Source organism: Schistocerca piceifrons, chromosome 2, assembly GCF_021461385.2.
Source record: "Schistocerca piceifrons isolate TAMUIC-IGC-003096 chromosome 2, iqSchPice1.1, whole genome shotgun sequence".
Classification (NCBI taxonomy): Eukaryota; Metazoa; Arthropoda; class Insecta; order Orthoptera; family Acrididae; genus Schistocerca; species Schistocerca piceifrons.
In genome coordinates this window covers 42703466-42727269 of record NC_060139.1, presented here as the reverse complement: position 1 = coordinate 42727269, position 23804 = coordinate 42703466, and the positions used below count along the sequence as shown (strand labels likewise).

Sequence of the window (23804 nt, the reverse complement as noted above, 5' to 3'; positions counted from 1 at the left end):
CCCATGGATTACACAAACTTGTGAGGCTCCACACTGCCCTTCTCTGTGTGTGTTCATTATCCTATTTGGTATGGTTCCTAGACACCTGAGTGATATTGTAGGATGGGTCACACAAGTGATTTGTAAACAATCTCTTTTGTAGACTGACTGCTCTTCCCAGTATTCCACCAATGAGCAGAAGTCTACCACTGAATTACCCATGGCTGAGTCTATATGATCATTCGATTTCATTTCCTTGCAAAGTGTTACATCAGGGGTATTTTCATGAGTTGATTGTTTCCAACCATGCTGAACTCATCTATGGCTGTGTCAAATATATTTTGCAAGTGGACAGTTTCACATCCATAAACATTTAAAGCAAGTTGGAAATGTCTGCACCACTTTGAAATCTTCCCAAGATTTGACTGAATATTTATGATGGTCCTTTAAGACAGTACTTCATTACAGATGACTGTATTACCTGCAAAACTCTTTTACTATTAATATTGTCCACAACATCATTAATATATAACATGAACAACAAGGGTCCCAACTCACTTCTTTTTGGTGCACTTCTACACCTGTTGATGACTCTTCATCCTAGATAACTTGCTGTGTACTCAACAAAAAATCCTCAATCCAATCACAAGTTTTGCTTGATACCATATACAATCATACTTCTGATAAAAAGCATAGGTTTGGTACTGAGTCAAATTTCTTTTGGAAATCAAGTAATACTGCAGCTATGTGACTGCCTTGACCCAAAGCTTTCAGTAGATCATGTGAGAAAAGTGCAAGTTGCTTTTCACATAATTGATGTTTCTGGAATCCATGCTGTTTGGTATGAAGGTGGTCATTCTGTTTGAGGTACCTTATTATATTTGAGCTCAGAATATGTTCTAAGAGTCTACAATGAGTCAATGTCAACGATATTGGATGGTAGTTTTGTGAGTTGTTCTATCACCCTCTTATAAAAGGACGCTATCAGTGCTTTTTTCAAACTATGGAGTACAGGTTTTTGTTCAAGGGATCTGTAGTAGATTATAGTTAAAAGAGGGGCCAACTCAGCTGCAAATTCAATTTAGAATCTGATGAGGATTCCATCAGGCCTTAGATGAATGGATAAATAGCCACTGCCAAATTGTGGGTAGTAGACAGTTGGATCATCCAGTTGCAGACCATAGTGCTCTGCCTTTGCCATTTAGATTCTTCCCACTGACATTAGCCTTATTGCTGTTGAAGAATATCATCAACACATTCAAACAAACTTAATTTCAGATTACTGCGGTTTGCAGAGTTTTATAACCCACTGCATAATGTGTGAATGTAGACTTTCCCAGCACATACTACTGATAAAAAGCTTTGGGATTTTGAAGTTGAGTGTGTGACACTCATCAAAATGTCAGGCTATCTCACTACTGCCACCTGGCTAGAATCCTAATAGCTCTTCATCGCAATGCATTAATTACTCAACCTATCACAACTTTCTAATACCTAGAAGTATCTATCATAAATAATTTAAGGTGGAATTGCCATATAAATCTATCAATGGGGAAGGGAAATGCCACACATATTTATTAAATGAATCCTGAGGCGGAGGAGGAGGAAGAGATTAGTGTACGACACCCTGTAGACATCAGGGTCATTGGAGACAGAGCAGAAGCTGAGATTAGGCAAGGACTGAGAAGGAAATTGGCCATGTGCTTTCAAAGGAACCATCCTGGCACTTGCCTGAAGCAATTTAGGGAAATCCAAGATCACAAATTTCAAAAAAAATTAAGAAAAACATCACATGCCCAAACATACATCCTATGTAAATGATATGATGCTAAACTTTAAGGAATTCAGGCTCATATTGACAATACGAGAGAAAGAAGGTTGCTACTCACCATATAGCAGAGATGCTGAGTTGTGATAGGCACAGTAAAAAGATTCACAGAATCATAGCTTTTGGCTAATAAGGCCTTTGTCAGCAGTAGACACACATACAGACATGCACACACACACACACACACTAATGCAACTTGCACACACATCTGCGGTCTCAGAGAGCTGAAACTACACTGCGAGCAGCAGCACCAGTGCATGATGGGAGTGGCGACTGGGTGGAGGTAAGGAGGAGGCTGGGACAGGGAGAGGGAGGGATAGTATTTTGGGAGTGGCGGACAGTGAAGTGTTGCTGTTTAGACGGAGGGCAGGAGAGAAGGTGTGGATGGGGGAAGGGTAAGTAGCAGAAAGGAGAGAAATAAAAGTAAAAAGAAATTAAAAGAATGTGTGTGGCGGTGAAAGGAAGGCTGTGCAGTGCTGGAATGGAAACAGGGAGGGGGCTGGATGGGTGAGGACAGTGACTAACGAATGTTGAGGCCAGGAGGGTTACAGGAATGTAGGATGTATTGCAGGGAAAGTTCCCACCTGCACAATTCAGAAAAGCTGGTGTTAGTGGGAAGGATCCATATGGCACAGGCTGTGAAGCAGTCATTGAGATGAGGGGTATCATGTTTGGCAACGCGTTCAGCTACAGGGTGGTCCACTTGTTTCTTGGCCACAGTTTGTTGGTGGCTGTTAATGTGGACAGAAAGCTTGTTGGTAGTCATGCCTACATAGAATGCAGCACAGTGGTTGCAGCTTAGCTTGTAAATCACATGACTGGTTTCACAGGTAGCCCTGCCTTTGATGGGATAGGTGATGTTAGTGACCAGACTGGAGTACGTGGTGGTAGGAGAATGTATGGGACAGGTCTTGCATCTTGATCTATACCACGGTAGGGGGGGGGGGGGGGGAGGATAGTGGGTAGGACATTTCTCATTTAAGGGCATGACAAGAGGTAATCGAAACCCTGGTGGAGAATGTAATTCAATGCTCCAGTCCCGGATGGTGCTGAGTTACGAGGGGAATGCTCCTCTGTGGCCAGACTGGTGGGAGACTGAAAAGATAAGGCACGGGAGATTTGTTTTAGTACAAGGATGAGAGGATAATTATGGTCAGTGAAGGCTTCAGTGAGACCGTCGGTGTATTTAGAGAGGGACTGTTTGTCACTGCAGATGTGACAATCATGGGTGACTAAACTGTACAGAAGGGACTTCTTGATATGAAACAGGTGGCAGCTGTCAAAGTGGAGGTATTGCTGGTGGTTAGTAGGTTTGATATGGACGGAGGTACTGATGTAGCCATCTCTGCGGCGGAGGTGGCTTGTTGGGTAGAGTAGGACCAGGTGAAGCAAATGGGGGAGAAGTTGTTGAGGTTCTGGAGGAATGTGAATAAGGTGTCCTCACCTTCAATCCAGATAGCAAAGATGTCATCAATGAATCTGAACCAGGTGAGGGGTTTAGGAGTCTTGGTTTTTAAGAAGGATTCCTCTATATGGCCCATGAATAGGTTAGCATAGGATGGTGCTATGCAGGTGCCAATAGCTGTACTGCGGATTTGTTTGTAGGTAATGCCTTCAAAGGAGAAGTAATTGTGGGTGACGATATAGTTGGTCATGGAGACTAGGAAGGAGGTTGTTGGTTTGGAGTCCATAGGGCATCTGGGAAGGTAGTGTTCGATAGCAGTAAGGCCATGGGCATTAGGAATGTTAGTGTACAGGGAGGTGGCATCAACAGAGACGAGCAAGGCACCGTGTGGTAAAGGGAAAGGAACTGTGAAGAGTCGGTCGAGGAAATGGTTGGTATCTTTTATATAGGAGGATAGGTTCTGGGTAATAGGTTGAAGGTGTTGGTCTGTGAGAGCACAGATTCTCTCAGTGGGGGCACAGTAACCGGCCACAATGGGGTTTCCTGAGTGGTTGGGTTTTATGGACTTTAGGAAGCATGTGGGAAGGTGGGAGTGCGGGTAGTGGTATGGGTAAGTAGAGAGATAGACTCTGGGGAGAGGTTCTGGGATGGGCCTAAGGATTTGAGTAGTGACTGGAGATCCTGCTGGATTGCTGGAATGGGATCACTGTGGCATGGTTTGTAGGTGGAAGTATCTGACAGCTGATGGAGTCCTTCTGCCATGTAATCCTTGCGGTGCAAAACTACGGTGGTGGAGCCTTTGTCTGCAGGTAGGATTATAAGGTCGGGATCAGTTTGTAGATGGTGGACTGCAGTTCTTTCTGTGGATGTAAGGTTAGTATGCATGTTGAGGGATCTGGGGAATGGTGATGAGGTAAGGTCTGAGGATAAGAAATTCTGGAAAGTTAACAGGATGGTTTGGAGGCAGTGGGGGTGGATCACAGTTGGATGGAGGAGAGAACAGAGTTAGGCAAGGTTCAATATTGGTCTTTGGTTGAGTCTGATTGGTCAGGTTGGTGGTGAACAAGTGTTTCCACTGTAGGGACCGGGAGAAGGAGAGAAGGTCTTCTAGTCCTGCATGGTTGAATTTGGGAGTGGGGCAAAAGGTGAGGCCTTTGGAAAGGACTGATATTTCTGTGAGACTAAGGCTTCTGGAGGAAAGGTTCATGACTGTGTTGTGGGTCTGTTTAGGTTTTGAGTTCTGCGTGGTGGTGGGAAGGAGTTTTGGAGGGTGGGGTGAGTGTAATATGTCTGCGAGACAGGGTTTGTCAGCTATGAGGGGGCATGGGGGAGGTTTGGAGGTTGTTGTAGAAGTGATGGACAGCGGTACTCAGAGGCAGGAGTAGGAAGTGAGCAGGATAGAGAGCTTTTTGACGTGGCATTGTGCATGTTGCTCAAGTTCCTGCAGGGCAAGTGTTTCAATGTGTGTTATGGGTTCCAGGAATTTGGGATTACATAGCAGGAGAATTTTGCGGATGGAGAGAAGGTACTGCAAGGAGGATTGGGCTTGTTTGATTTGGTTTTGCAGGACTATGTTGGTGAGGGCTAAGGATTGGCAGAATCTGAACAGGCCTATCACGACTCAGCATCTCCGCTATATGGTGAGTAGCAACTTCCCTTCTCTCGTATTGTTACATTCCAATTAGGCTCATATTGAGAAATACTGAAAGACTTTCAACCTGCACACCATCAATAAATGGAAGTGGGAAAATGATTCTGGTGCAACATGTACTCTGTGACACACACTGTGTGGCATCAGGATATAAGGGGAGAGGAAGGTTAAAATATGAATAATGTAATACATGGGAACATGTCACTCACACTCCAATATTAAGAAAGATACTTCAAAACTACACAGGAGGAGAAACTTCATTTGCTCTTTTGTGTTCTGACAATAAGCAAAAAAGTATCAGTTTCTTATAAGCTTTAGTAAATGAAAGTAGCCCCTGTCAGATGCAGCTTTTCAGAGTAGAAGATCTTTTCTCTTGTGTGACCTATTGTCATATTTTACAGCTTCAGGGTGGAACAACAACACACACACACACACACACACACACACACACACACACACACACACAAAGACCACTGTTCTGGTGGTCACTGAGGCCGGACTCAGGCCTCGGTGGCCAGACACAGTGGTTTTGTGTGTGTGTGTGTGTGTGTGTGTGTGTGTGTGTGTGTGTGTGTGTGTTTAGGAGGCCTGTTCACAGCCTTAAAGGCACTTTAAATAAAGCCAAATAGAATGTTATCATAAAATCATATAACACGAGGAAGTGTAAGTCATTAATGAGTTATTCAAATAAGATGAAAGTAAAACAAAGGTGATTGCCAGCAGTTTCTTTGAAAACTGTTATTCATCACAGCCACAGTGTTGCACATCCATAATGGATGAGAGTTTTTATTTTTTGAACAGTCCCTTAATTTTTACTGTTATAGCCAATCTGTCTTCAGTATATGACTTATAGGTAAACCAGATGCAATAGATAAACATTTCTTTGTGATTGTTGTACTAGACTGGACTATCCTGTAGTGTTATTTTATTTCCTTTTCTGTTGTATGATTATGGTTGTCAGTTGAATTTTTCTACGTGGTGTTCATGCCTAATCAGCTGTGCTGGGAAAGTTCCTTTCATCCTATTGGTGCTGTAAAGTTTTATCACTTGAAAAGTTACTAATAATTCATAATTACTGAAGTGAGGTAATTAATGTGGATGAAATCATCATCATCATCTCATTTTATCTGTGTATATATGATCTCACATTAAGTATTGGTAACTAGAATGTAAGGTTGATCGTTTGGAGGAAGAAAAAAAAAAAGATGAGTTGCTTTGCCTGACACTTCCTTGATATTATACAATATGTAATCCTATATATTATGTAAGCATAAGGATGTATATTATAAGCATATGTATCACATACATACATTTCTTGTTTGTAGGTTTTCATCATAAAACTTATAGATAGAACTTTCAACTGTGGATACGGGGTGGAAATTTATGCCTACTGCTCTCATATTTATACAGATTTGTCACAAGTTACGTCTAACTTTTTTTCACAAAGAAGCTCATTACAAATTTTAACAATGTAGGAGTAGACAGATTACTACTTACGATAAAGAAGACACACAAAGTTACAAACGGGCACAATTAAAAGACACTTATGTATAGCCTTTGGGCACAGCCTCCATCAGTAAAAGACACACACACACACACACACACACACACACACACACACACACACACACACACACCATTCACACGAGTGCCAATTCCAGTGTCTTGACCTCCTGTGGCCGAAAGGTAAATGTCTTAATTGTGCCTGTCTGTAATCTGACATGTCTTCTTTATGGTAAGTAGCAATCTGTCTTTTCCTACATTGTTGCTATTCCTATCTAGAGTTTCCATTGTTTCATTACAAATTTTAGTATTTTAACTAGGTGTCTGTAACATTTTAGTATTAGCAAAAAAAGGGGGATGGGCACTGTTGGGTATTATACACATTGAAGTTATGGTGTTGTTGCTGTTGTTTTTGTTGTGGTCTTCAGTCCAGAGACTGGTTTGATGCAGCTCTCCATGCTACTCTATCCTGTGCAAGCTTCTTCATCTCCCAATATCTACTGAAATCTACATCCTTCTGAATCTGCTTAGTGTATTCATCTTTTGGTCTCCCTCTACGATTTTTACCCTCCATACTGTCCTCCAATACTAAATTGGTGATCCCTTGATGCCTCAGAATATGCCCTACCAACTGATCCCTTCTTCTAGTCAAGTTGTGCCACAAATTTCTCTTCTCCCCAATTCTATTCAGTACCTCCTCATTAGTTATGTGATTTACTCATCCAATCTTCAGCAATCTGCTGTAGCACCACATTTCAAAAGCTTCTATTCTCTTCTTGTCTAAACTATTTATCATCCACATTTCACTTCCATACATGGTTACACTCCATACAAATACTTTTAACAATGACTTCCTGACACTTAAATCTATACTCGATGTTAACAAATTTACCTTCTTCAGAAACACTTTCTTTGCCATTGCCAGTCTACATTTTATATCCTCTCTACTTCGACCATCATCAGTTATTTTGCTCCCCAAATAGCATAACTCCTGTACTACTTTAAGTGTCTTATTTCCTAATCTAATTCCCGCAGCATCACCCGATTTAATTTGACTACATTCCATTATCCTCATTTTGCTTTTGTTCATGTTCATCTCATGTCCTCCTTTCAAGACACTGTCCATTCCATTCAGCTGCTCTTCCAAGTCCTTTGCTGTCTCTGACAGAATTACAACATCGTCGGTGAACCTCACAATTTTTATTTCTTCTACATGGATTTTATTTCAAACTCAGAATTTTTCTTTTGTTTCCTTTACTGCTTGCTCAATATACAGATTGAATAACATCAGGGATAGGCTACAACCCTGTCTCACTCCCTTCCCAACCACTGCTTCCCTTTCATGCCCTTCGACTCTTATAACTGCTATCTGGTTTCTCTACAAATTGTAAATAGCCTTTCACTCCCTATGTTTTATCCCTACCACCTTCAGAATTTGAAAGAGAATATTCCAGTCAACAATGTCAAAAGCTTTCTCAATGTCTACAAATGCTAGAAACATAGGTTTGCCTTTCCTTCATCTATTTTCTAAGATAAGTCGTACGGTCAGTATTGCCTCACGTGTTCTTATGAAGAGAGGAAAACTACAATGTATTAATCTTCAAGTCATGAGATTTGTAATTTAAGTTCTTAATTAATAATGTATAATTACATCAAAATTAAAATGTTGGTTTTGTGTAAAGTAAGGTCATTTGATATTTATCAGAAAAAATTTTGATAGCGTATGTAATGAATTGATTTTAACAACTTTTTGGCTGAATATCTGAGTGTTAGATCTGCAGTCACAACATACACTGATGAATCCACAGCTAACCACATGAAACATTCCTGACTTCAGCTAGACAGTTAAAATATATGGCATGGGAGACTTAAAAAAACTTTTTACAAGTTGGTAATATGTTCATTAAGCTAACCATCTGGCCACACAATGCTCTCAATCCATGGAATAAAAGAAGAGACACGTGTATAGACTCCTGGTGAATCTTTTCCAGCACAGTAATTCCCAAATGATGTCACTCCAATAACATGATACACATCTTCATCTCCTATTTTGTAGGATATCTGAAGTGGTCCACCAGAATCACCCTGTAAAATTAAAATTGTTAAAAAATTTATTATAGTAATGGAATAATGATTCAAGAGAAAAATTTTGGAATGCATTTAGTGTTAAGAAATTGAATTGGTTTTGGTGTTATTGAAAAAAGGCTTGGTAACTTACTTGTAAATGTTAAGATGCAAAACAAAGGATCTAATATAGTGAAACCATCTTTTCCATTTCAGGGAAAATACAGTTGAACTTTATGAACAAAGAGGACAATGAATTCTGTATATAGCAATTTTCACTCTAAACAATAAAGACAGCTAACTTTTAGTTGAATACTTTGAACAGCTACTGAACAACTTTGAACCATAAAACAAACTTGCAGCGTAATGCATACAACAGGACTTTGATATGAATATCACAGAAAGTGGAAATCAACATACTGATGGAAAGACACAATGAAAGGGACTGCTAAAATATTGAAGCTAGAACCCCGAGACAGTGGCCATGTATGTGCAAGTTGTGTTTGCATGAATGTGTGTGTTTTGCATTGCAGAAGGAGGACTTTTCTGAAAGCTTTTTGTTTTAACGGTCTGTTTCAGTGTGCCTGTTTGCAACTAAACACCTCCTATGTGTGCTGAGAAGCAATCTATTCTTTCCATGTTATTGTTATTTCACTCAGGACTTTCCATTCTCAGACTGGTCCTCCCTCAGTAGCAGTGTGGTCAATGCGACAGACTGTCAATCCTAAGGGCCTGGTTTCGATTCCAGGCTGGGACGGAGATTTTCTCCACTCAGGTACTGGGTGTTGTCTTGTCCTAATCATCATCATTTCATCCTACTTGATGCACAAGTCACCAAAGTGGTGTCAAATCGAAAGACTTGCACCCGGCGAACCCGATGGGAGGCCCTAGTCACATGACATTGTCAGACTAACAGAAACGCTTACTGATGCATTAAAAGAAAATAATAATAAATAAAAAAAATAATGGGGGTAACTGTACTGTTTTCATTAATCATTAAGGTGAATCGCTACCACCAGATAACACAAGCTCCTTCCCTTGTCAGTAATGTTATTAAATGGACAAGCAGAACCCAAAATTAATGACTGTCAGACTGTTTTCAAAGATGGATGAGGATATGTGGAACAAATCAGGAATCTGAAAGCATTACTGAAGGACAGAAATAAGAAATACATAGCTGTATTTTTTACATTATGAAAGCTTATGGTATTTGTAATAGGTGTGTTCTTTATGAAATCCATATAGATACATAAAAGAGTACTAAGGTACTGCTACTAATAAAATGCATTGTCACAAGCATCATTGTAAGAGTTTTATTCATGAGTGAGATTTTGGGATCACTTGAAATGAAAATAAGACTGAAATGATAGTGTGGTCTACCTCCATTGCCTTAGAATAGTTTCCTCATTAAAGCCATCAAAGACTGGAGAAAAAACACTTGAAGAATAAGGAATTATGGGCGATATTACAGGTTGCAAGCAGCAGAACATTCCTGCCAGTTGATTATTATACATTGGTAATGAGGTATAATTGTCAAAATGTGCTGGAAAGTTCATTGTAAGTTCATTCAATGGCATCATACCATTAATTAATTCTTTGAATGTGTGAAAAATGTACAAAGTGAAACCTACAACACTCTTAAAGAAACTGTTAATGAAACTCAAAGTGCTCCAATATCTGCTATAGTTGTGAGAAACTCATTTGAAGCCATTGCACAAGAGAAACTCTGACAAATGAAATTATTGAGAGAAGACGAAACAAAACCAAAAGTTTGTATATTTGCAGGTAGCCAAGGATGAGATTTAGCCACTATTCTTATGAATATGCAATCTAAATATTCTGTTACTGACACAGCAAAACCCAGGGCCCCTTTCCAGCAAATAATTAAAGATTTAAACCCTCAACCAAACAATGTTTGTGTAATTATTACTGGAGCTAATGATGTTTATAAAAATGAGTCGTAAAATGCAATCACAGCATTGCAAAATGCACTGGAAAGAATCTTGCCAAGAAAAACAATCGTTGTTAGCATCCAACACAGACATGACTTAATAAACAGTTCATGTTTAAATAATGAAATCAAATTCACAAACAGAATGTTTCAAAAGGTGTGCAAAGCATTCGAGGATGTGGAGTTTTTGGACAGTAATTCCGAAGAGAGAAACCAGTTTACTCGACATGGAATGCACAGGAACCGGCTAGGAAAACGTGTACTTGCTAAAGCGCTATTAGCAGAAACATTCAAACTATTTGAAAACACCACTCCTCCAATCACACTAAAAGCACCTGTGCCCATTGAAACTGTACCACTGGAAGAAATACAGACAGTGTTGTCAAAATACTCGTTCAAAAGTAATGAAACAGCTGAAGGAAAGACTTCATATGCAGCAGCACCTGTATGTGAATCAACACAAACAGGTCTTCTATATAAAAGCAAGACAGCGCCAGCAGTTACAACTCAAGTGGGAAGAGTTAGTCCGCTACCAACTTCTGATGCAGCAGCAGCCTTTAAGGAGGAAGAATGGTCGTCAGTAGCAGAAACAGCAACACCAACCTCCACGGGATCAAGTGTACCAGCTGACTGGGTAGAAACCTCACCAATAGAAGATCCACCCTCTATGGCAAAAAGGAGCACAGTAGTGACTGCAGCTGCTCCACATGAGATCAAGCAAGTCCTCAGCTGCAAATGGAGATTTTTTATGGTACTGGGGCAGAAGGGGGAAGGTTCCAATCGGAATGTAAGTAATGCAGTTAATTACAACAAATGTGGGTGTTACCAGCACAACAGCTTCCCATTCCCTGCAGAAAACTGTTCCTGTAATACTGGTATGTCAAAAGAAACACAGTTAGACCAATTTATTGTAAATATTGATGAACCAACAGGCGCAAATTGTGCTCATATTCTCTGTCTGACAGAACACTATGCCACTGTTGGCATCGAAATGCTGAATATTCCAAACTATGTATTAGCTACTTCCTTTTGTAGAAAGCATATGAGCAAAGGAGGGGCAGCTATTTATGTGAAAAACAGCCTGTCCTTTAATACAATAGATGTAGAGAAATATTGTGTACAGAAACACTTTGAGGCATGTGTCACAGGAATAGTAGAAGCTAACAAGAAACTGGCAATCAAAGCAGTATACAGGGCTCCATCTGGTAATTTTAAAGTATTCATGAAACAATTAGATTCTGTGCTATTGTATCTCACAAAGCAATACAGGAATACTATAGTGACTGCAGATATTAATATAGACTTTCTCGGAAGCTCATCCTCTAAGACAGAGTTTGCAAATTTAATGCATACCTATAATTTTGTCTCCGCTGTCAGTTTTCCCACAAGAACTACTGCCACTTTCAGCACTCTAATAGACAATATCTTTGTAGATATGAGCAGAACTCATTACATCAACGTTGAAAAAGTACTAAATGGTCTCTTTGATCATGATAGGCAAATACTCACAATTGACAACTTTAATATAAATCAGAGCAAAGCTGGTGCATAGTGGAAAACCATTAGAAACACGAATGAGGAAAATATCCAAAACTTCAAATTATGCATTCGGGAGACTGACTGAAGGTATGTTTATCTTGCAAATGATGATAAAATATAATTTATTTACTTATGAATTATCAAGTATATTTGAAAGTGTCTTTCCAAAAAAGGTCTGCAGACTACAGAACAGGCAATCAAACAAAAAACTATGCCTCACCAAGGGCATAAATATCATGCCAGAGACAAAGAGAACTGTATATAATATCCAGACAATCCAATAATCCCCTCCATATGAACTATTATAGGACATACTGTAAAATTTCAACTAAAGTCATTAAAAAAATCTAAAAGTATGTGTATAGAATCTTAAATTAATTGTTCAAATATTAAAATCAGAATGATCTGGAATGTAACAAAAAAGGGAAACAGGTATTGCACCATCTGACAATGCAAAAACTGCTGTCCTAAAAATTAACAATTTGGAAATAACTGATAGTAAACAGATAGCAGACACATTTAACAACGACTTTCTAACTGTCACTTCTCAAATAGGTTGCAGTGGTGACCTAAGGGAGGCTGCAGATATTCTGAAACCTAACCTCCCACAAAGTTTTAATGATATAAACATACCACGCATAACTGTCAATGAAATAACAAAAATAATTCATTCATTGAAAAGTAAAGGATCTTCAGGTATCGATAACATCTCTAGTAAACTGTCGAAAGCCTGCAGTAAAGTGTAGTAGTTGCTCACATTTGCAACATATTTCTTTATGAGGGAATTGTTCCAGAGAGAATGAAATATGCCATTTTGGGAACTCGTTTCAAGTCTGGCAATGCTATAGATGTCAAAAATTATTGTCCTGTCTCTCTCTTAACAACGTTTTCAAAGGTTCTTGAAAAGGCAGTGTATATCAGGATTGTGGTACATCTTGATAAACTTAATATTATTAACCATAGACAGTTTGGTTTTTAAAAAGGGGTTTCCACAGAGCGTGCCATATACTCATGCACAAATGATGTCTTGGAATCTATTAATAGTAAGAAGTCAGCAGTTAGTGTCTTCTGTGATCTTTCCAAGGCCTTTCATTGTGTAAACCACAAGATACCCTTGGGGAAGGCCTATCATTATGGAATCAAAGGGCCTATAGGTAATTGGCTAAAATCATATCTCGAAGACAGGAAACAAAAGGTGGTTCTAAATGGCTGCAAGAGAGGATATTCTGATCTAGTGGATTCTGAATGGGGCAAAATACAAAATGGCTCTGAGCATTATGGGACTTAACATCTATGGTCATCAGTCCCCTAGAACGTAGAGCTACTTAAACCTAACTAACCTAAGGACAGCACACAACACCCAGTCATCACGAGGCAGAGAAAATCCCTGACCCCGCCGGGAAGGCAAAATACAGCATGGAGCTCCCCAGGGATCTGTCCTTGGACCCCTGCTGTTTTTAATATATGTTAATTATTCCCCCCCCCCCCCTCCCCGCCCAAGAACCATGGACCTTACCATTGGTGGTGAGGCTAGCGTGCCTCAGCGATACAGTTAACCTTACCATAGGTGCAACCACAAAGGAGGGTTATCTGTTGAGAGGCCAGACAAATGTGTGGTTCCTGAAGAGGGGCAGCAGCCTTTTCAGTAGTTGGGGGCAACAGTCTGGATGATTGACTGATCTAGCCTTGTAACACTAACCAAAACGGCCTTGCTGTGCTGGTACTGTGAATGGCTGAAAGCAAGGGGAAACTACAGTCGTAATTTTTCCCGAGGGCATGCAGCTTTACTATATGGGTAAATGATGATGGCATCCTCTTGGTAAAATATTCCAGAGGTAAAATAGTCCCCCATTCGGATCTCCGGGCGGGGACTACTCAGGAGGATGTCATTATCAGGAGAAAGAAAACTGGCGTTCTACGGATCGGAGCGTGGAATGTCAGATCCCTTAATCAAGCAGGCAGGTTAGAAAATTTAAAAAGGGAAATGGACAGGTTAAAGTTAGATATAGTAGAAATTAGTGAAGTTCGCTGGCAGGAGGAACAAGACTTTTGGTCAGGCGAATACAGGGTTATAAATACAAAATCAAATAGGGGTAATGCAGGAGTCGGCTTAATAATGAATAAAAAAATAGGAGTGCGGGTAAGCTACTACAAACAGCATAGTAAACGCATTACTGTGGCCAAGATAGACACACAGCCTACACCTACTACAGTAGTACAAGTTTATATGCCAATTAGCTCTGCAGATGATGAAGAAATTGAAGAAATGTATGATGAAATAAAAGAAATTATTCAGATAGTGAAGGGAGACCAAAATTTAATAGTCATGGGTGACTGGAATTCAGTAGTAGGAAAAGGGAGAGAAGGAAACTTAGGAAGTAGGAAGTAGGTTACAGTACGCTTGTTCGCCCAATGCTTGAATACTGCTCGGCAGTGTGGGATCCGTACCAGATAGGGTTGATAGAAGAGATAGAGAAGATCCAACGGAGAGTAGCACACTTCGTTACAAGATCATTTAGTAATTGTGAAAGCGTTACAAGGATTATAGATAAACTCCAGTGGAAGACTCTGCAGGAGAGATGCTCAGTAGTTCGGTACGGTCTTTTGTTAAAGTTTCGAGAACATACCTTCACCGAAGAGTCAAGCAGTATATTGCTCCCTCCTACGTATATCTCGCAAAGAGACCATGAGGATAAAATCAGAGAGATTAGAGCCCACACAGAAGCATACCGACAATCCTTCTTTCCACGAACAATATGAGACTGGAATAGGAGGGAGAACCAATAGAGATACTCAAGGTACCCTCCGCCACACACCATCAGGTGGCTTGCAGAGTATGGATGTAGATGTAGATGTAGATGTAGGTGAATATGGATTGGGGCTAAGAAATGAAAGAAGAAGCCGCCTGGTAGAATTTTGCACAGAGCACAACTTAATCATAGCTAACACTTGGTTCAAGAATCATAAAAGAAGTTTGTATACATGGAAGAAACCTGGAGATACTGAAAGGTTTCAGATAGATTATATAATGGTAAGACAGAGATTTAGGAACCAGATTTTAAATTGTAAGGCATTTCCAGGGGCAGATGTGAACTCTGACCACAATCTATTGGTTATGAACTGTAGATTAAAACTGAAGAAACTGCAAAAAGGTGGGAATTTAAGGAGATGGGACCTGGATAAAATGACTAAACCAGTGGTTGTACAGAGTTTCAGGGAGAGCATAAGGGATCAATTGACAGTATTGGGGGAAAGAAATACAGTAGAAGAAGAATGGGTAGCTTTGAGGAATGAAATAGTGAAGGCAGCAGAGGATAAAGTAGGTAAAAAGACGAGGGCTAGTAGAAATCCTTGAGTAACAGAGGAAATATTGAATTTAATTGATGAAAGGAGAAAATATAAAAATGCAGTAAATGAAGTAAGCAAAAAGGAATACAAAGTCTCAAAAATGAGATCGGCAGGAAGTGCAAAGCGGCTAAGCAGGTATGGCTACAGGAGAAATGCAAGGATGTAGAGGCTTATCTAACTAGGGCTAAGATAGATACTGCCTACAGGAAAATTAAAGAGACCTTTGGAGAAAGGAGAACCGCTTGTATGAATATCAAGAGCTCAGATGGGAACCCAGTTCTAAGCAAAGAAGGGAGAGCAGAAAGGTGGAAGGAGTATCTAGAGGGTCTGTACAAGGGCGATGTACTTGAGGACAATATTATGGAAATGGAAGAGGATGTAGATGAGGATGAAATGGGAGATATGATACTGCGTAAAGAGTTTGACAGAGAACTGAGAGACCTAAGTTGAAACAAGGCCCCGGGAATAGACAACATTCCATTAGAACTACTGACAGCCATGGGAGAGCCAGGCCTCACAAAACTCTACCATATAGTGAGTAAGATGTATGAGACAGGCGAAATACCCTCAGAAGAATATAATAATTCCAATCCCAAAGAAAGCAGGTGTTGACAGATGTGAAAATTACCGAACTATCACTTTAATAAGTGACAGCTGCAAAATACTAACACAAATTCTTTACAGACGAATGGAAAAACTAGTAGAAGCCAACCTCGGGGAAGATCAGTTTGGATTCCGTAGAAACACTGGAACACGTGAGGCAATACTGACATTATGGCTTATCTTAGAAGCTAGATTAAGGAAAGGCAAACCTAAGTTTCTAGCACTTGTAGACTTAGAAAAAGCTTTTGACAATGTTGACTGGAATACTCTCTTTCAAATTCTGAAGGTGGCAGGGGTAAAATACAGGGAGTCAAAGGCTATTTATAATTTGTACAGAAACCAGATGGCAGTTATAAGAGTCGAGGGGCATGAAAGGGAAGCAGTGGTTGGGAAGGGGGTGAGACAGGGTTGTAGCCTATTCCTGATGTTATTCAATCTGTATATTGAGCAAGCAGTGAAGGAAACAAAAGAAAAATTCGGAGTAGGTATTAAAATCCATGGAGAAGAAATAAAAACTTTGAGGTCCGCCAATGACATTGTAATTCTGTCAGAGACAGGAAAGGACTTAGAAGAGCAGTTGAACAGAATGGATAGTGTCTTGAAAAGAGGATATAAGATGAACATCAACAAAAGCAAAACTAGGATAACGAATTGTAGTCGAATTAAGTCGGGTGATGCTGAGGGAATTAGAAGAAGGGATCAGTTGGTAGGATATGTTCTGAGGCATCAAGGGATCACCAATTTAGTATTGGAGGGCAGCGTGGAGGGTAAAAATCGTAGAGGGAGACCAAGAGATGAATACATTAAACAGATTCAGAAGGATGTAGGTTGCAGTGGGTACTGGGAGATGAAGAAGCTTGCACAGGATAGAGTAGCATGGAGAGCTGCATCAAACCAGTCTCAGGACTGAAGACCACAATAACAACAACGATTTACCCCTGTCCATTGGTAAAAATAGTGAATTCCCAATGTTTGCTTATGATACAAAGCTTTGTAGTAGATGGTAAGTCTACTGCTGATCTGGAGACTGATGTTAATGATATACTCAGAGAAGTTACAGCTTGATTTTCAATTAATTCTCTTTCAGTAAATTTTTAAAAAACTAATTTTATACAGTTCCACTCAAGAAATAAAACTCCAGAAAATATAGTAATTGCTCATGACAACCAGGAACTAGAACAGGTGCACTCCACTAAATTCCTAGGGGTTCACATTGACAGTAGGCTCAACTGGGAACTGCATGTGTCCCTTACTCTAAAAAGACTTTCATCAGCAACTTTTGCTTTAAGAATCATTGCTCATTTTGGGAACATCAACATTTTAAAATCAGCTTACTTTGGATACTTTCACTCATTAATGAGTTATGGAATAATCTTCTGGGATAAAAATAAATCTTAACTGCTCAGAAGAGAACAGTCAGAATCACGTGTGGGGTTCCTCCATGAACCTCATGTAAAAAACTTTTCACAAAGTTAGAAATACTGACTACAACATGTCAGTACATGTACTCTCTGATGAATGTTGTTAAATGTTCATACAATAACTACAACACTAGAGGTAAAGAAGATCTACATGTCGAACGAAAAAATTTGTCACTTGTACAGATGGGAGTAAAGTATGCTGCTATAAAGACTTTTAATGCATTGCTTAATAATATTACATGTACAAGAGAAAATGAAATGCTGTTCAAAGGCATGTTAAAAAAATACCTGCTTGGCCATCCGCTGTACTCCTTAGACGAATTCTTGTCCAGAAATAATGCACTCCCTTAATAATAGATGTACTTAGTCTCTTTGTTATTAGATGGATGATACGATATTATGTTAATATTATAGTGTGAATGTTATAGTTATAATGTTATAGTGTGAATTGCTATACTAGTTAAATGACAGCTTGTAAATGAGAAAAAGTGATACTTATCAATATCTATATCATTGTATTATATTACTATTCAATAGCATTAATTGTATTTGTACAATTTTATTGACATGTTCCACATCCAGGCGAATGACTCGCATGTACAGATCCATCGAATATGCGTACCAAATAAAAAAAGTAAAAATAAAATAAAACCACTTAATAAGTTGTAAGACACATATATATGACAGAATACTAAGTAGTAGGCAAGAGTAAAGCATCAACTCTGTTGGAGACATCTCAAGAATTGGCAATAGTAATCAGTCATCATTTAGCAACATTCTGAACAGAACAGGCAACTCATATGAAGCATGGTTTATCATTGTTAAAAAAATACTGCACTGTATTACAATTACAGAACTTTAAGGAAAAAAATGAACACTGTTGGCCATTAAAATTACAACACCAGGAAGGGCAGGAAATATTGATATTTTACTTACTGTGCATGTACAATATAGTAGTATGAATATATGATTGAATTTGTAGGTGATTTGAGGTTATAGAGTGTATAAAATTTAGTATACAGAGCTGCCACATCTGGTAGAAACAGTGGCTGTAACCTGAGTAGAAAATGAGTAAAATTCAACTTAGATGACAGATACAGGTATGTCATTCCACGCTGTTTCAACTTTATGTCAGACATTATCAATGTTAGTGGCTGACAAATAGTGGCATGCCCATCTCTTGGTAACTTGTAACCAAACTTTTCAGTGGGCGCATCTATTTGTATATCTATATCCACTTGATAATTCTGCAATTCACAGTTACAGGCCTAGCAGAGGGTTTGTCAAATCACTTTCAAGCTATTTCACTATCATTCCACTCTCAAACAGCATATGGGAAAAATTAACGTTTACATATTTCGACGTGAGCTCTGATTTCTCTTATTTAATTACGATGACCATTTCTTGCTCTACAGGTGGGTGCCAACAAAGGAATTTCACTCTCTGGGGAGAAAGTTGGTGACTGAAATTTCATGAGGAGATGCTGCTGCAACAACAGATGGCTTTGTTTTAATGATCTTCACCCCAATTTGCATATCATTTCCATGACACTCTCTCCATTTTTTGTGATAATACAAAATGAGCTGCTCTCCTTTGGACTTTTTCAATATCCTTCATCAGTCCAAACTGATGTGGATCCACAATGCACAGCAGTACTCCAGAAGGTGGTGGACAAGTGTAGTGTAATTAAAGTCTGGAGTAGACCTGTTGCATTTTCTAAGTGGTCTGCCAATGAATCACAGTTTTTGGTTTGCTTTCTTCACAACGTTATTTGTGTGATCATTTCAATTTAAGTTATTCAGAATAATAATCATTCAGTATTTAGATATGTGTGACTGAAATGTAATGGAATCATTTTAGTACTCATGTGAATGACTTTTCATTATTTAGAGTCAATTGCCACTTTTTGCACTGTATGCACATCTCATATATATCATTCTGCAGTTGGTTTTGATCACCTGATGACCATTATAGATGGTAATGACAGCGTCATATGCAAACAGTCTGAGAAAGCAGCTCAGATTGTCTCCTAAATCCTAGATCAGGAGCAGCAGAGGGCCTATAACACTTCCATGGGGAACAACACACATTACTTCTGTTTTTCTTTTTTTCTATTGACCACTGTATATTGTGGCCTTTCTAACAGGAAATCCTGAATCCAGTCTCACAACTGAGATGATACTCCATAGACAAGCAGTTTGATTGGAAATCACTTGTGTCAAAAGTCTTCTGGAAATCTAAAAATATGAAATCCACTAGACATCCCCTGGTGATCTTACTATAAACCATAAATGGTGTATCATGAAATGTCAATGTCAGATTGCATATGTTTTTAATGAGTGCTTTTCTTCTGTTGGAAAATCTGTCAATGACCATTTTAAGAATCTTCAGCATAGATATAAGGGCACTCCAGTCAAACAAAGCATATACTTGGACCCAACCAATAGCAAGGAAGTCAAAACATAGTAATGTCATTAAAAAAATAGAAAATCAGCAGGCTATGATGGATTGTCAATCAGTACACTGAAAAGATGTATAGATAACATATCTGACGCCATGGCCACAACAGTAAATGATGTAATTGCATCAGGTTGTTTCCCAAATAGTCTAAAGATAGCACAAGTAACCCCGATTTACAAGAAAGGTGATAAATCTAAAATTGAAAACTACCGACCCATCTTAATCTTACCTGCATTTTCTAAGGTAGTTGAGAAAGTTATTTATACTAGACTAATGACATTCCTGAGTCAACACAAATTAATATTTGAGAATCAGAATGGCTTTATGAAAAACAAGTCAACTTCAGTAGCCCAGCAGCACAATTAATAGACAAAATAATAACGGCCATAGAGAACAAGGAGTATGTAACTGGAGTGTTCCTTGATCTAGAAAAAGCTTTTGATTGTGTCAACATCACCATATTACTTGACAAGCTGTGGAATCTGGGTATCAGAGGAACTTGCTATGAGCTAATAAAATTGTATATGAGCAGTAGAAAACAATTTGTCTTGCTTAAAACAAGCAGTGGGTCATACAAATCTCAAATTACTGATATCAAATATGGGGTGCCTCAAGGTTCTGTGAAGAAGTTGTGGGTCAGGATGAAGCTTCATCCTGACCCACAACTTCTTCACTTTTGAAGGCCAGACATACCAACAACTAAAGGGAACAGCCATGGGTACCAGGATGGCCCCCTCGTACGCCAACCTATTCATGGGTCGCCTAGAGGAAGCCTTCTTGGTTACCCAGGCCTGCCAACCCAAAGATTGGTACAGATTTATTGATGACATCTTCATGATCTGGACTCACAGTGAAGAAGAACTCCAGAATTTCCTCTCCAACCTCAACTCCTTTGGTTCCATCAGATTCACCTGGTCCTACTCCAAATCCCACACCACTTTCCTTGACATTGACCTCCATCTGTCCAATGGCCAGCTTCACACGTCCGTCCACATCAAACCCACCAACAAGCAACAGTACCTCCATTATGACAGCTGCCACCCATTACACATCAAACGGTCCCTTCCCTACAGCCTAGGTCTTCGTGGCAAACGAATCTGCTCCAGTCCAGAATCCCTGAACCATTACACCAACAACCTGACAACAGCTTTCGCATCCCGCAACTACCCTCCCGACCTGGTACAGAAGCAAATAACCAGAGCCACTTCCTCATCCCCTCAAACCCAGAACCTCCCACAGAAGAACCACAAAAGTGCCCCACTTGTGACAGGATACTTTCCGGGACTGGACCAGACTCTGAATGTGGCTCTCCAGCAGGGATACGACTTCCTCAAATCCTGCCCTGAAATGAGATCCATACTTCATGAAATCCTCCCCACTCCACCAAGAGTGTCTTTCCGCCGTCCACCTAACCTACGTAACCTGTTAGTTCATCCCTATGAAATCCCCAAACCACCTTCCCTACCCTCTGGCTATCCTTGTAACTGCCCCCGGTGTAAAACCTGTCCCATGCACCCTCCCACCACCACCTACGCCAGTCCTGTAACCTGGAAGGTGTACATGATCAAAGGCAGAGCCATGTGTGAAAGCACCCACGTGATTTACCAACTGACCTGCCTACACCGTGATGCATTCTATGTGGGAATGACCAGCAACAAACTGTCCATTTGCATGAATGGACACAGGCAGACAGTGTTTGTTGGTAATGAGGATCACCCTGTGGCTAAACACGCCTTGGTGCCACGCCAGCACATCTTGGCACAGTGTTACGCCGTCCGGGTTATCTGGATACCTCCCACCGACACCAACCTATCCAAACTGCGGAGATGGGAACTTGCTCTTCAATATATCCTCTCTTCCCGTTACCCACCAGGCCTCAGTGTCCGCTAATTTCAAGTTGCCGCCACTCATACCTCACCTGTCATTCAACAACACCTTTGCCTCTGCACTTCCGCCTCGACTGACATCTCTGCCCAAACTCCTTGTCTTTAAATATGTCTGCTTGTGTCTGTATATGTGTGGATGGATATATGTGTGTGTGTGCGAGTGTATACCCGTCCTTTTTTCCCCCTATGGTAAGGGGGATTGGAATGACTCCTTACCCTCTCCCTTAAAACCCACATCCTTTCCTCTTTCCCTCTCCTTCCCTCTTTCCTGATGAGGCAACAGTTTGTTGCGAAAGCTTGAATTTTGTGTGTATGTTTGTGTTTGTTTGTGTGTCTATTGACCTGCCAGCGCTTTCGTTTGGTAAGTCACATCATCTTTGTTTTTAGCTACAACAAATATAATGTTGATAACGACAATATTTGTAATATTGTGATCGTATACTACCGAATGTAAAATGCATCAAAATGTAAAATTTATTAATACAACAAATCTTTAGTTTGTAATTTATAAGCTGATGTATTCAGAAGAATAATCTGTATGATACCCTGAAACTGTATTATTTCTAGGGATTGTATTTGATTATTTGATGTTGAATAAATATTATTATTATTATTATTATTATTCATTACTTCGTGGGAATAAAAGGCTAGTATTTTCTGAATGCATGTTGGCTATTGGTTAATAAATCATTTTCTTCTAGGCAATTCATAGTGCTTCAACACAGTATATGTTTCAAAATCCTTCTGCAGATCAGCATTAGTGGTATCGGTCTGTAATCCAGCGGGTCACTCTTATTTCCTTTCATTGGCATTGGTGTGACTTGGGCACCTTTCCAGTCTTTAGGATCAGATCTTTCTACTGGTGAGCTGCTGCACATCATTGCTAAGTATGGAGCTACTGTATCAGCATACTCCAAAAGAACCTGACTGGTATACAATCGGGATCAGAGACCTTGCCTTTATTAATTGATTTAAGCTGCTTCACTACACCAAGGGTATCAACTTCTAAGTTACTCATGCTGGCATTTATATTTGATTCAAATTCTGGAGTACTTACTTCATCTTCTTTGGTGAAGAGACTTCTGAAAACTATTTAGTGACTCCGGTTTAGTGCCAATGTCATAAGTAAGATCACTGTAGTTCTTGTGTAGTGAGGGTATTGATTGCGTCTTTCTGCTGGTGTAATTTACATATGACCAGAATTTCTTTGGGTTTCCTGTCAGATTTTGAGATGGAGTTTCACTATGGAAATTATTAAAAGGATCTTGCATTGAAGTTCATGATGAATTTTGAGCTTCTGTAAAACTTAACAGATCTTAGTGCTTTTGCATTCTGATAAATTTGGCATGCCTTTCTTTCCATTGCTTTTGCAACATCATTTTGAGCTGTTTTGTGTACCATGGGGAATCAGTGCCATCTTTTGTTAATTTATTTTGTTTATGTCTCTCAATTGCTACTGATACTATTTCTCTGAATTTAAGCCATATTTGGTCTACGCTTATGTAGTCAGATTGGAAGGAATTTCAGTTGTGTCTTAGCAAGGCATCAAGTGAATTTTTATCTACTTTTTTTAAAAAAATAGATGTACTTTTTGCATTTATTTTTCGGTGGTTTGGGTGTTGTAGTACTCAGTCTCACTAGAACAACCTTGTGATTGCTAATCCCTATATCTATCACAATGCTCCCAATTTGCTCAGGATTATTTATTCAAAGAGGGCAAGTATTTCATCACAACAATTTAAAGCCTAGATGAGCACCTGAAGTAAATATTCTACATAATTTTCTGAAAAAGCATTCAGTATGATATTGGATAATTTTTTTACGCCTACCACCAATCATAAACATGTATTTTCACCGTTGAGGATAGATTGAAATCTCCACATGCTATAATTGTGTGAGTGGGGTACATATTTGATTTAACACTCTAGCTTCCTTTGAAGTGTTCAGCAACAGTACCATCTGAGTCAGCAAGTTGGTAAAAGGAACCAATTATTAATTTATTCCAGTTGTGATGTCACAGAAAATGTTAATGAAAAGACCCAGTATTACAGTAGAACTAACAATGGAGTAGTGATTGATGGAACAAATGACAGCTACAGTGAAGAGGAACCATACCTGGTTTGAAAAGTTGTTAATAAAGTAATAAAAAAGAGAGTTCAGACAAAA

General features: G+C 39.4%; 1 protein-coding gene across 1 annotated transcript in view; it reads right to left on the bottom strand.

Moving 5' to 3' along the window:
• Window positions 1–8045: 8045 nt before the first annotated feature.
• Window positions 8046–23804, bottom strand: part of LOC124777028 (serine protease snake-like) — a 215150-nt gene continuing 199391 nt past the window's right edge. Inside the window, exon 10 of the mRNA XM_047252284.1 lies at window positions 8046–8451. Coding sequence (XP_047108240.1) covers window positions 8275–8451 — 177 coding nt within the window. The 3' untranslated portion in view covers window positions 8046–8274. The remainder of the gene's footprint in view (window positions 8452–23804) is intronic.